Source organism: Podarcis melisellensis (assembly GCF_964234715.1).
Source record: "Podarcis melisellensis genome assembly, chromosome: 4".
NCBI classification, from domain to species: domain Eukaryota; kingdom Metazoa; phylum Chordata; class Lepidosauria; order Squamata; family Lacertidae; genus Podarcis; species Podarcis melisellensis.
Genome location: NC_138531.1, coordinates 85,159,177 through 85,172,887, shown reverse-complemented (window position 1 = coordinate 85,172,887; position 13,711 = coordinate 85,159,177). Strand labels below are relative to the sequence as shown.

The following is a 13,711-nucleotide window of genomic DNA, read 5'->3' as shown; positions in this document are numbered from 1 at the left end:
AGGACAGGGATCTGCAGGTGTCTATGTGCCTTCCAGTACTTTTTACGATACCTCTAGAACAGAAAGAGACAGAGAGAGCTCTTCTTATGTCCTTAATTCTGCATTAGAGGGGTCAATGGTTTGTCTCTATCTTCAGCATTTGTCCTTCTGGAAATTAAACATAGATGCTACTGATTTCCTAATATTTTCCATTTAGATGATTGACCTTCAGCTGATGGTTATGAATGGTGGAAAGCACCAGTGCCACAGCCGCCATTTTTATTTTTTTAAAAAGGGAAAGAAAGAGAATTATGGAGAGCATAAGGAGGCTTAATTTAGCAGAGACTTAATTTATCCCATTGATTTCAAGGGCTCTTAAGCATTTTGAATTTTCTGGGGCCATGGACCCCACTATAAGTTGTTCCAATGTTGCAGTTTCCCTAGTCTCAATGGTGGACTACAGGCCTTAAAGAGTTGAAGGCAAGTGATAGAGATTAGACATTTCAGGGTTTCGTTTGGTCAGCTTTGGTGGCATTCTGACTCAAGGTAAGCTCATATTTTAGATAAAGCCAAATGGTGAGTGTCTGTATCTGGTCTCTAAACAATCTCTGAACCATCTTGTGGGAACCAGACTGTTTTAATTACCTACCGTCTGAATGAGACTTGGAAAATCCTTTCCTCACAAGGAAGTGCTGGGGATTAAGTTACTTCAAAAAGAACAACAATGTGCCCTTCAGCTTTATTTGTTTTGGGAAAGTTAAATGTTCATGCTTAAACTTTAAATTATTAACAGTTGCATTGTTTCATCCATTGATTTGTATGCTGTGGAATACCTTTCAACAATGCGAAGAAATTGATTTTTTAATTAATTTGTTTAAAAATACCACAATGACTAATTATTCTGGCATTTCATTCTAAGCAGTGATGTGCTCATGATCACTTTGGAAACGACAAGTCTGATTTACAAAGAACGCTTCTGTGTAGGAATGAGAGTAGGCAGGAATGTGTAGGTTTTCATCTTAGGGTGGTTGTAGAAGTATGCAGTTCACTCCGGGAAACAACAAGTGATCACAGGTTAACAGCTGAGTTAAACATGGAGCGAATATTCATTCATTCATTCATTCATTCATTCATTCATTTATATTGTGCCTTTTTCTAAATGGCCTAGAGGCACTAGTACAGCATTAAAATGCTATAAAAGGAACAATAAGCCTACTAAGAATGGTAGGCAAAACAGTTGCACCAGCAAATAGCTAGGGTTGCCATATTTCAAAAAAGTGAAGAAAAGTGAAGAAGCTTTTTGGGGGGGAAATCTCAAAAGGAAGAAGTTTTTGAGCTTTTCTTAAAATGAAATTTGCCAAAATATACACTTCCGACATGGGTTGCCATACGTCTGGATTTTCCCCGGACGTTGTTTCCAATGGCTGAATCCTGGCTATGTCTGGGAAATTCCGGATGTTTGGCAACCCTAAAATAACTCACTCACATACACACACAGAAAGAATGAAAGAGGGAGAGAGAGAGAGAGAGAGAGAGAGAGAGAGAGAGAGCGCCAGCACAGTGGGAAACTAAAAGGCATTTCAAATATTAGGAGGAGCATGAGAGAACAAGATGACTACTAAAATTAGCTAAGAAAGAATGAGGTGTCGTAGTCTAACAAAATCTGAAGGGCAGCACGTCAGTTACCTCTGTGTTTAGGCCTGGGGAACAGCATTTTGGTGAGCATGCTGAAAAACCTCTCTTTAAGATGGCTAGCACCCTCTCACCTCACAGAACAAATGTTACCAGAAACAGTTCTGGTTGCCTCACCTCGGAAAGTATATTGTAGAGATGGAAAAGATTTAGAGAAGGTGACATGACAGAAGTTTATAAAACCATGCATGTCTTGGAGAAAGTGGATAGAGAAATGTTTTCTCACTCTCTCATAACACTAGACCTCGTGGACATCCAACTAAGCTGATTGTTGGAAGACTCAGGACAGATTAAAAAAAGTATTCCTCCATGCAGAGCATTGTTAAATTATAGAACTCGCTCCCCCAGGAGGCAGTGAGGGTCACCAACTTGGATGGCTTTAAAAGTCGATTAGACAAATTCGTGGAGGTTAGGGCTATTGATGGCTACTAGACATGATGGCTATGTTTTGCCTCCATGGTCAGAGGCAGCAATGCTTCTGAATACAGTGGTACCTTGGGTTAAGTACTTAATTCGTTCCAGAGGTCCGTTCTTAACCGAAACTGTTCTTAACCTGAAGCACCACTTTAGCTAATGAGGCCTCCTGCTGCTGCCGCGCCCCCGGAACATGATTTCTGTTCTCATCCTGAAGCGAAGTTCTTAACCTGGAGCACTATTTCTGGGTTAGTGGAGTCTGTAACCTGAAGCTTATGTAACCCAAGATACCACTGTACCAGTTACTGGAAACTGCAGAGTGATTCAGCAGACTCTTCTTATGTTCTTTTTTCATGCAGTGGTCCAGTTAGATCCTTGACAATGATCTTAGAGGACCATGTGCATTTTATTAGTGGTGTGATTTGTGAGGAGACGTAGGGCCTGAAAGACCTACATTGGCTCCTAGCACGTTTCCCAGCACAATTCCAAGTGTTGGTGCTGACCTTTAAAGACCTAAATGACCTCGGCCCAGAATACCTGAAGGAACGTCTCCACCTCCATTGTTCAGCCGAGGTCCAGTGCCGAGGGCCTTCTGGCAGTTCCCTCACTGTGAGAAGTGAAGTTACAGGGAACCATGCAGAGGGCCTTCTTGGTAGTGGCGCCCGCCCTGTGGAACACCCTCCCATCAGATGTTAAGGAAATAAAGAACTACCTGACTTTTAGAAGACATCTGAAGGCAGCCCTGTTTAGGGAAGCTTTTAATGTCTGATGTTTTATCATGTTTTTAATTTTCTGTTGGGACCCTCCCAGAGTGGCTGGGGAAACCCAGCCAGATGGGTGGGTTATAAATAAATTAATTCTTCTTCTTCTTCTTCTTCTTCTTCTTCTTCTTCTTCTTCTTCTTCTTCTTCTTCTTCTTCTTCTTCTTCTTCTTCGCCACTGACATCCTCCTGGTCACAATGTGCTTGCCAGGACACAGATGAGGCAAGGCAGCAATGTTGGGAGAATTCTGGACTAGTGCCACCAGATCAGGGCTTTCCTCACCGCTACCTATCAGGAAAACACCACTGCCTCTTCTTCTGCCCCATTTCCAACCATGAGCCACTGTAGCTTAAATCACGGCACCATCTTGACCCGAAAATTGATTGTGCTTCTTTTGCCCACATTGATTTGAGATAAAGCACCACCTTCTGGTAGAAAATGATTTTATATTATCTAAGCGAAGATAATAAAGTGAGCACCTGCAACTATGAACACACCTAGCTGGCTGCCTCCTGAACATAACATTTGTTTTTAAAAGAAGGATGTTGCGGCAACCAGCGTTGGTGTATCTGGGTGCTGGCATGCCCAGGCTGACTCTGGTGATGATTTCTGACCTCTTTGTTGCTTCCCCATCATTTGCTACTCTCTGGATGGTCATTTGGGATAGCTCAGTCAGCAGAGCATGAGACTCTTAATCTCAAGGGTCAATACCCACATTGGGCAAAAAGACTCCAGGATTGCAGGGGGTTGGACTAGATGACCCTTGTGGTCACTTTCAACTCTAGAATTCTATGATTTTGGGGGAGGCCCTAGGCTATACTGCACTGGACTCTGATGCCTAGCCCCTAGTGGGATGCCCTGTGTAAATACTGATGAATCAGAAATAATAATAATAATGGTTCCTGCCTTGCCCTTCCTGTTTATAACCAGCACAGTCTGTATCCACCATATTTGCTCTTGCATTAACTATTAGGCATTAGCACATTTCCTTGATCTCAGATGAAAATGATCCGCACTCTTATTTCGTGCTTAATGCTTCACACCAGATCTTGGTGGCTGCCCATTGTTCTGTCTGCAAGCAAACATAAGGCTTTGAGGTTTATCCAGGAAGTTGTGGTGCCTTGCCTGAAGGAAACAAGATGTTTGTTCTTGGTCTTGGCTGGCTCTCAGATGACCCCTTCTCTCTGGACATTGCACAACATTACGGCATGCAGATATATAAGAACACAGGAAGATCTCTGCTGGCTCAGGCCAAAGGTTCTGGCCATTTAGTCCATTGGCCAACTAGATGCCCTAACCTAATGGAAAGTTCACAAGCAGTACCCACGTGCAGCAAGCACTGTCCCTATTGGTCAATCCCAGCACCGGCATGTTGCCTTTGAGGCTGGAAGTATTAGTAGTCATTGTATAATCTGTCTTTCAAAAGTAGTAAACAGGTGAAATAGAGGTGTAGGTATATTGCAATTTTCTTGCATGGATAGAAATATTCCCTGGGTGACTTTATGATCAGAATGCAGTAACAGCTCATTAATTTCATTGCATCTGAGGGTTTTGTTTTTCCAAAAAAGCAGCAGGAACCACATTGACCCTTATAACTTATAATTTAGCAGAAGTGCTAAATCACTTTTTGCGCATGCGCAGAAGGTCAAATCACAACCTGCGCATGCGCAGACTCGCAGACGTGGGTTGTGAACGCTGCGGGTTGCCAACGTGCATCCCGCACAGATCACGTTTGCAACCTGAGTGTCCACTGTATAAAGACAAGGAAAAGTTTTTTACAATCCTTTTTTATTTCAATCTTTACAGACACAGGCTATAGAACCCAGCCTCTTGGATAATGGCGTTGTTCTGAGTGAATCTCCACCCCCCCATCTCTCCCACTTCCCCATTCATCACTTCCCCATTCATCAGCACCAAATACTGACATGTATTTTAAATGGTATAATGATAGGTGCACTTATCTGATGATAATTCAGCCTTCAGAACTACTGTTTCGACTAAGCTATAACACTTCATTAACTGGATCAAAGCAGTCTCAAATACTAAGAATATAAATAAATATAAATATATATGATATACATGTGCATTACTGTAAAGTTTATTTTCAGTGCTGTTTTTAAACTTTCATTTCCGTAAATACCTAAACATGAATTCTTTATATTAATATTTTTGAACTTTCTGTAGATTGTATAAAGCAGTAGATGTGATAAAGAGCCAGTGTGGTGTAGTGGTTAGGAGCGGTGGACTCGTAATCTGGGGAACCGGGTTCGCGTCCCCGCTCCTCCACATGCAGCTGCTGGGTGACCTTGGGCCAGTCACACTTCTCTGAAGTCTCTCAGCCCCACTCACCTCACAGAGTGTTTGTTGTGGGGGAGGAAGGGAAAGGAGACTGTTAGCCGCTTTGAGACTCCTGAAGGGGAGTGAAAGGCGGGATATCAAATCTAAACTCTTCTTCTTCTCTTCTTCTACAGGTGCCACTAAGTGCTCTCTGTCTTTGAGCTCTTTGCTCTCCTACTTTTAAGGCTCGCCTGGTTCTGGGAGATGGAGGGTCTAGAATACCTTCTAATGATAACGTAACAGCCGGGTGTTGCTCTGGATCTCCCATGACTTCCCAACTTTCCCCCTCATCTGCCTCTGAGCTGCAACCTCCCTTAAACCACTGTTGTAAATCTACACTGTCTTCCTTTTCCTCCTCCTTGGAAGGGTCAGAATAGAGAGGCAGTCTCCACCATTCCTCCTCTGCCCAGTCCCTGACAGGTAGCAAAAAACACTAAGGTTTTCAGCAGAGCTCCCTCTTTGAGTCCCTTCATCTTTGAAGGTGTTGGAAGTTACTGTTAGGATTATGATGTTCCGTTCCACCTAAACAGATGTGTGGAGCTGTTGTATGTCACATGTCTGCTTACATTCCAGCATAGCTTGCTGGGAACTTCTGTTTGTGTATTGCTTTTGCTTTGTGCTTCCTACTTTTGTTTGGACATGAAGGGGAGCAGACATGTTTTTCTTTTGTCCTGATGCTGAATAAAATGCTTGTAAATATGCTTACATATGCCTCTGTCTGCCTTTCCGTTGCAAAGAGTTCTTATCTCTGCAGGTTCGCGTGCTCAGTCTCTAAAGGTTTCTGAGGCTTGAGTTACAGTTTTGATGCTGTTCCGAGAACCGGAGTTTGCCCAGCTGCCGGCCGGTGGGCTGGAGCCAGCTGGGGCTGCCAATTGCCCCTGTCTCCCAGGACGCACCCCAACAATTATTGGTAAAAGGTCTTCACAGTGGCTGGGCAACCACTGGCCAGAGGGCAGAATGTGGGTCTCCAGGCCTCTCGTCTGGTCTGTGAAACTTTCTCCAGTCTTTGCTCCTCATTGGGTCAAATGGTTTTACATAACTGAGTCCTTAAACTCCAATAATGCCTCTTGCTTATGGAGGATAAAGTGTGATGAAACTAGCCCAATAAAGTCTACATTCATTGCTCCGCCCACTGTTAGTTCTGGCCCTGCCCACCACTGGAATGTGGCCCTTGGAAGGTTCTCCAGAAGGAACTCTGGCCCTCTGCTTTAGTTCTGTCTTGTAAGCTGTGCCACAAATTTCCTTGAATAGTGAGGTAGAAATTTCCGCAGGAAAAAAATTATGTAAATAAATAGCACAAATTTAAGATATTTTGCTTTATTATTAAAAAGGGCTTTCCTGCCCTAAAACAAATGTGAACTAAACAAGGTGGAAATAATTCATGGTGTTGAAACACATAATTGGTTCGTCCGTTACAACCCAGTTTGTGGGTGGAACTGAACAGAGAACTTTAAAAAAACAGCCTTGCTGTGTGTGTCAAAGTTGAACAGGCCTGAGACACACAGCACAATATTTTCTTTGCAAAAGGTAACACAGTGATATCAGGACAAGCAACCAGAACATAACCCGGTGGCTTCCTTTGCAAGTGAATACATAGATAAATAACCAGACAGAAAATGAAAGTTCAAAGCTTCATCACTTAATTAAGTATTGCAGATTTTAGGACTTTTTCTCCCTTGTAAAGGGAAGCCTTGGAAAAGGGGAATAGAGACTAGAGTGAAGAAATTCCCCTATATGTGAATATATCGTAAACATAAATGTCTCTAAGTTGGCCCTAGTGCTACTTCTTGTTAGGTTTGCCAAAGATGTTTAAAGATACAAGATGAATTTTATCCGTGATGCTTTGAGGATTTCACTTTGGCAGTCCTGAAGAAGAAAAATAAGGAAATTTAAGAGACAACAAATAAATTATGCAATTAAGTTAAAATATCCAAGGAAATACTACCAATATCTACACAAGTATCTTCAGACAAAATTTGCTCAGTAAGGAAATATAGGTTTCCACCCTTATTTCTCATACATATCAATGGGGCTGTATAGATGTATAGGATTGCAGACTTACTATATTTTATGTTTGGTTTTAAGTCTTGTGGACACAGCCATAAGACTTCTGTACGCAGTATGAAAAATTTCCCTTTTACCCTGTATTCAGTTTTGTGGTGTGTGGTACCAGTAAGTATACTACTACTACTACTACTACTACTACTACTACTACTACAAATATTTCCATTATTAGTAATAAATAAATTAATTTTATTAATATTCTGGGTGGCTCCCAACAGAATATTAAAAACACAATAAAACCTCAAACATTAAAAACTTCACTAAACAGGGCTGCCTTCAGATGCTTTCTAAAAGTCAGGTAGTTGTTTATTTCCTTGACATCTGATGGGAGGGCGTTCCACAGGGCGGGTGCCACTACCGAGAAGGCCCTCTGCCTGGTTCCCTGTAACCTCACTTCTCACAGTGAGGGAACCGCCAGAAGTCCCTCGGCGCTGAACGATGGGGGTGGAGACTGAATGGTCCAACATGAGCAAGTGGGATTAGTGCCTCTTCCAGTGATAATGTGCAAGGCAGTCATGCTCCCTAGCCAATACATTATCGCATGGTGGGCACTATATGTAACAATGGAAAGTTAGATGATGGTCAATTTCCATGGACCAAAAAGAAGATCCGTATTCTAACATATTCTTACAGCTTTGCATAGATCTCCTTTGCTTGATGGGAGCCACCGAAATTAGCTTGAGGTTATAAGGTTGGGAGGGGAGTCCAATTAATATGGAATTAATTGTGGGAAACAAGGGAACTTACCGTATAATCTCTGAATCCTTTGCCTGTCGTTGTTTGGGAGGTTGAAGTTATTTGGGTTCACAAAGGAATAGGAAGGGAACATCAAAGAACCACGGACATTTGAATGGCTCAGTCCCAAGGAATGGCCAAATTCATGTGCAGCAACAAGGAATAGGTTGATTTCTAAAAGATAGAAGAAGAAGAAAAACAGGGAAGGGAGTAAGGTGAGTGTCAAGTACGTATTCCAAGGGGATATATGGTGGCATGTGTCCACCTCCAGCCCACAGACACATTCCCCATGGCACATGTTGAAAAATGAAAATACTGCACATAGAAAACTGTCATAGGGACATAACAATAGCCTGCTAGATCAACTCAAAAGCTCATTTAGTCCAGTATCCAGTTCTCACGGTGGCCAACCAGGAGGGAGCCCCATTCAATTCAATGGAATTTACTGGGGAAGCTATGACTAGGATTGAGTTGTTGGTTCTCATCCTCATATCAGAATTCAGAAATAAAGGTTTTCTGAATCATCCCTAGGGGCACCTAGAACTTGGAACAATCTCCCTAGAGGGGCATGCCTGACCCCATCACTGCTCACTTTTGGACAAGCAGTGAAAAGGGTATTATTCCAGCAGGCATTTTCAGGTTACCGCTTTTCTCAACTGACTTTTGTTGCTTCGCCTAATATTTTGTCATTGCTGTGCATTTATCTCTGTAAGGTCTATTTTATAACAATTTGATTGTTGCTTGTGCTTTCAAGCTGCCTTGTTACACTGGGGGTTGGAAAAGGCAGAACAGAAATGAAACCAACCAACCAACAGAAATGCTCAGCAGGAAATTGCTTACCTCTGTTGAATTCTGAAAAGCGCTCGCTGTCATCAAAATGAGCATCTCCCCCTATGCCTCGTCCAGGAAAATAGGCATGAGCCAACGTCCCTCCTCTTCCATCAAAAGGAGAACCGTCGCCATGGGCTGCATTTGAAAGGAAGTAACAGCTACTGTCAGCGCAAAACTTGCAGTTAGGTTAGCAGTCACCATACACTGACATTTTCCGCCTGCTCGTGTAGCCCCAATCACCCTGCGGCTATTTGGCTCTCCAAATGGCCATGTATGGATGCCATATGGTTCACCTCCTGACTGGTATTTCATTGTAGGTATATTCTGCAGCATGTTCTTGTCACAATAACAAGGCATCAGTGGTGGATTCATTCTGCTTTATTAGTTGAATCTATACTGGACCCTGCTTAGCTTTGCAAATATGCTAGCAGTTTTATTGCTGCACCACTAGGAGGACCTGAGATGCTGCCATAGCACATTATGGTTGTCCAGAGGAGCTCTAGCACAACAAAATCAGAACCGAACATTTATAGTATGAATTAGGAATGCCTGAGTAAAGGGAGTGATAGGACTAGACTGGGGAGAAGTCAATGTGTCCTCCAGCTGTCATTGGAAAGCAACTGCTGCCATCCCTGATCACTGATGCCGCTGAACGGGACTGATGGGTGTTGGAGTCCCACAACATTGGGACGGTCACAGGTCTAGGTGGTAGTAGTTGCTTTTTGGGGTGGCGGTTTTGGGATATATATATATTTTGCCCCTCACCGACCCACTTCCTTTTTAAACAGAACTATACTGTCTCTAACTGAGCTAAAGGGACTCCTGACCATTAAGCCCAGTCGTGGGCAACTCTGGGGTTGCAGAGCTCATCTCGCTTTACTGGCCAAGAGAGCTGGTGTTTGTCTGCAGACAGCTTCCGGGTCATGTAGCCAGCACGACTAAGCCACTTCTGGCGAACCAGAGCAGTGCACGGAAATGCCGTTTACCATCCTGCTGGAGTGGTACCTATTTATCTACTTGCACTTTGCCATGCTTTCGAACTGCTAGCTTGGCAGGAGCAGGGACTGAGCAACGGGAGCTCACCCCATTGCGGGGATTTGAACTGCCAACCTTCTGATCGGCAAGCCCTAGGCTCAGTGGTTTAGACCACAGCGCCACCCACGTCCCTCCTAACTGAGCTAGTCAGGGCTTAATTTTTTTCATAAGGACTTACAGGTTCCGGACACCACTAATGTTAAAGATAGGGCCGACTCGACCATGCCTCAGGCTGAAACAATCAGCTCAGGTCTGAATGGTGCAGCAAGCATTTCTAAAATGTTAGCTCTAGCAGAGGCAGGGAGCACCATCGCAAAACATATTTGCTCCTGTTTATGGACAAAGAAGGCTACTTAGAATTTGATCAGTGAAAGCATCTCCCCCCCCCCCGGTTAACTCAGAGACAATTTTCTGATGACTGTTCCTGAGTAATGTTCCAGAAAAGGCCCCAGTCACTCTATGTGGTTTTTTTTTAAAAAAAGTTCATGTTTTATTTGGGTAGTTCATAAATATAAACATCTCTTACCACCAGTCGCAAACCAGATTTCAATATCGGCAGGTCTAGAAGTTCTCCTGAACTGCAATGGGGTCACATCGCTCCACACCTTGAATGCCTTTGCTATTGCCTCATTCACCTTGGACTGCGGCATATCTGGGGTGTAGTTATTAATCCTGTGAGCAACAGGGAAAACCAAAATATTAGTATCGAGGAAATGTCACTTCTGATATGTTATGTACTGAAGTTCTCACCCTGGGCCAGCAGGGGGATACTGTAGATAGTTATGCAAATAAGGGATCGAAAGTGACATTCAGTGATTGGATAGTTTTAGAAAGTTGTTACAGTAACGTTGTACTGGAGCTCTATATAAGCAGGCTGACTGAACCCTTCAGTTCAGTTCTGTCCTGGCCTGTGAATAAACAAGAGCTGTTTGAAGAATCGCTGTGTTGTCTGATATGTTCACCCACAACTTAACATGATATTTCAAAGGGAGAGAAAGAGAGAGGAGACTTTAGCAGGGCTAACCTGTACGTCAGCAATGTCTTTCCCCATTTTACTGCAGATTTTTCTGAGATATCTGAGACTCCACACCGAGGTTGCTCCATTGTCGCCATCGTTTCTTGGTTCATTTTCCCAGTGACAGTCAAATGAAAGAAACTCTGCATTTGTCTGAGCTTTTCCTCTATGCTTTGACCGCCACTTTTAAGATGTGATGATGATGATGGGAAGTACTTATCGAGATAAGCCTGTACCACAAAGCAAGAAAGCCAAATTAAGAGCCCTTCATCATGCATTTATTGCACCTTGCAAATGACATTTTACTGATGCTGTGGTGGAGGCACCTGGGCCAGACATTTGAGTCGTTTCCTTTCTTGCAGGAAAATGAAAGGTTTTCATCGGCAGAAGGGTGATTTCTTTTGGCAATCTCCCTCCCTTCGCACCATCTCTGGAAGGTCCTCTAACCCAGGATGATATGCACACCAACACATAAAATCCTGCCTACAATAAGAACATAAATACGGTGCAATTTTATAAAACACATTGTTTAGTGGCCTCCACCAATCATCTCAATAAACTCTGCACCTTTCGAACGGTGATGGAAATATGATACTAAGGGGGACCAATGGTACTTCCAATTGGATGGCATCCCACCATTGGGACAGCCTCGCATCACCTTGTAACAGGCAGTGCCCATCCCTGGTACCACCAGACTATCCTTCTTAAAGCCTGAGCATTCAAGGAGATATGGGGCTCCACCAAATATTTGGGTCCATGAAATTCAGGGGTTTTGTAGACCAGAGTAACACCCTCAGATCAGGTCCAGTAGCATAAAGGCAACTGGTATTATCAGAAGGATGCTGTCCCATTAAGGGAAATGGGGAACTGCCCCACCTATCCCCAGTCTGCCCTCGGTCAATCCCCTGTCTCCTTATTTACAACCAGCTGTGGGGCTGCTCTGCCTGCCATTGGCTCTGGCTCCCCCCACTGTTGGTCTTGTGCCCTACCAGCCCTAATGGGCACCAGTCACTGCTCCACTTTGGGATACTGTACAGCAACCAGACTGCAGCATTATGCTCCAGCTGCAGCTTCCTGGTCGCCTTTAAGAGCATTGCAGCAATCCAGTTGTGATCACCATGTTTGATTAATGTATTTGTCTCATTTGCATATAAAGCGGGGGGAAAGGGGGTGGAGAGGAGTCCCATTTCAACACGAAAAGGGACTTATCAGTGAGAGGAACTGAACTTTCTTCCCCTGCTTAACTCTTCCGTGCTCTGTTGCCCCTGCCACTTTGGTCCAAACTCTGCAAAAATGGCCTATTTGTTCGAATAATGTAATGGCGATGATCATGGCAGGATCAGACCCCCACTATGAACACACATATGTAGATGCATGGCTGCCGCCGTCATATCTAGGTTGGCTGTAGTTTGGACAAATTAGACCACCACATCCTTTGCAATTAAAACAAAAAAAAAATCCTTCCAGTAGCACCTTAAAGACCAACTAAGTTAGTTCTTGGTATGAGCTTTCGTGTGCATGCACACTTCTTCAGATACACATGCACACGAAAGCTCATACCAAGAACTAACTTAGTTGGTCTTTAAGGTGCTACTGGAAGGAATTTTTTTGTTTTGACTATGGCAGACCAACACGGCTACCTATCTGTAACTTTGCAATTAAAGTTTGTGGATGCAACCAATTCCATTGCAAATCTCAATTTCAGACTAGGACTGTGGACTGAAGGCAGCTGCTGTTGCTGCCTTGCAGTAATTAAGCGGGTCTGGCCTTGGTCAGTGCCTGGATGGGAGATCATGTGACAAAGTCCACTATACATTTATTTATTGAATTTACATCCCACCCTTCCTCCCAAAGGAGCAGAGAGCTGCAGCTTTATGTTGGAAGAGATGGTGTACACCTAGAAGCAACAGGTCACATGCTACCCACAAACATTTACATCCATCCTTCACAGCAACATAATACATGATTAAAAATAAAGCCTTCCCTACAATATAGTGGCAGGACAGCTATTATTTACTGCCGATAAAAGCTTTGACGTCACATACCTCTACAAACTTCATATCCTCAACGCTCTGTGCTTCAGGGTCGTGAGCTATTGGGACAGCCAAGCTGTAAGGCAGAAAAAGTGCCATGCAGATCAGGGCGCCGTTCATTGTGGATCTTATTGAAGGACCCGTATCAGAGGAGAAGATCTTCAGCCTGTGATGTCTGCCAACAGCACATGGAACCTTTATATAGAGACATTGCACATCTGGTGGTAGCCCCCACTGACTCATGCCATGTTGTCACATTGTCTGTGGCTTTGTGAGTTTATGTCATACTTTTATTTTTTGGGGGGGAGGGAAACATGAAGTGGTAACTCTCTAAAGGAAAAACCCCCACCGCTCATCAAGTGTCAGTCTTACATAGGAAGCAACCTACCTTATTCCTCTTTATTGCGTTGTCAGTTGAAACCTCAGAGTAACAAGGAGACTTCCCCAAACCCATCTGCAGACAATTTCCTTGCTAGAGAGATGGTCAGCTGAGGTTGTTTCTTCTCCTCCTCCTCCTCCTCCTCCTTTCATCATCATCATCATCATCATTATACAACCATCTCAAAATAATGTTCTATAAAAACAGCAAAATAACAGCTGAAAACACAAATATAATCAGAAATATATTTTAAAAAACTAGAACCAAACAAAACAAACAATTGTGGCAAAGAGCCATATAGCCAACTGAGAAAGTCCATTGGGGGAAAAATGTCTTCACTTGGTTCTGGAAAGTGCAGATTGTGGCCACCTGCCACATACCCTCCAACATTTCTGCAATGAAAATAAGGATGTCTTATTCAATAATAATAATAAT

The 13,711-nt window shown here is 43.4% G+C and overlaps 1 protein-coding gene across 1 annotated transcript; it reads right to left on the bottom strand.

Moving 5' to 3' along the window:
* Positions 1-6,485: 6,485 nt before the first annotated feature.
* On the bottom strand, positions 6,486-13,088 carry LOC309369289 (collagenase 3-like). Its single transcript, XM_081910102.1, has 6 exons — positions 12,910-13,088; positions 10,874-11,094; positions 10,376-10,521; positions 8,824-8,949; positions 7,996-8,157; positions 6,486-7,050 (listed from the first exon to the last, which is right to left on the bottom strand). The coding sequence occupies exons 1-6, from the start codon at positions 13,015-13,017 to the stop codon at positions 7,037-7,039; spliced, it is 777 nt and encodes a 258-aa protein (XP_081766228.1). The 5' UTR covers positions 13,018-13,088; the 3' UTR covers positions 6,486-7,036.
* Positions 13,089-13,711: the final 623 nt, after the last annotated feature.

Coding starts and splice junctions, on each gene's coding strand:
- LOC309369289 (XM_081910102.1), bottom strand. CDS start 13,017: ATGAACGGCGCCCTGATCTGCATGGCACTTTTTCTGCCTTACAGCTTG. Junction 11,095..12,909: donor AGGATATGAAGTTTGTAGAG/GTATGTGACGTC, acceptor TTTGTGGTACAG/GCTTATCTCGATAAGTACTT. Junction 10,522..10,873: donor AAGACATTGCTGACGTACAG/GTTAGCCCTGCT, acceptor TGTTGCTCACAG/GATTAATAACTACACCCCAG.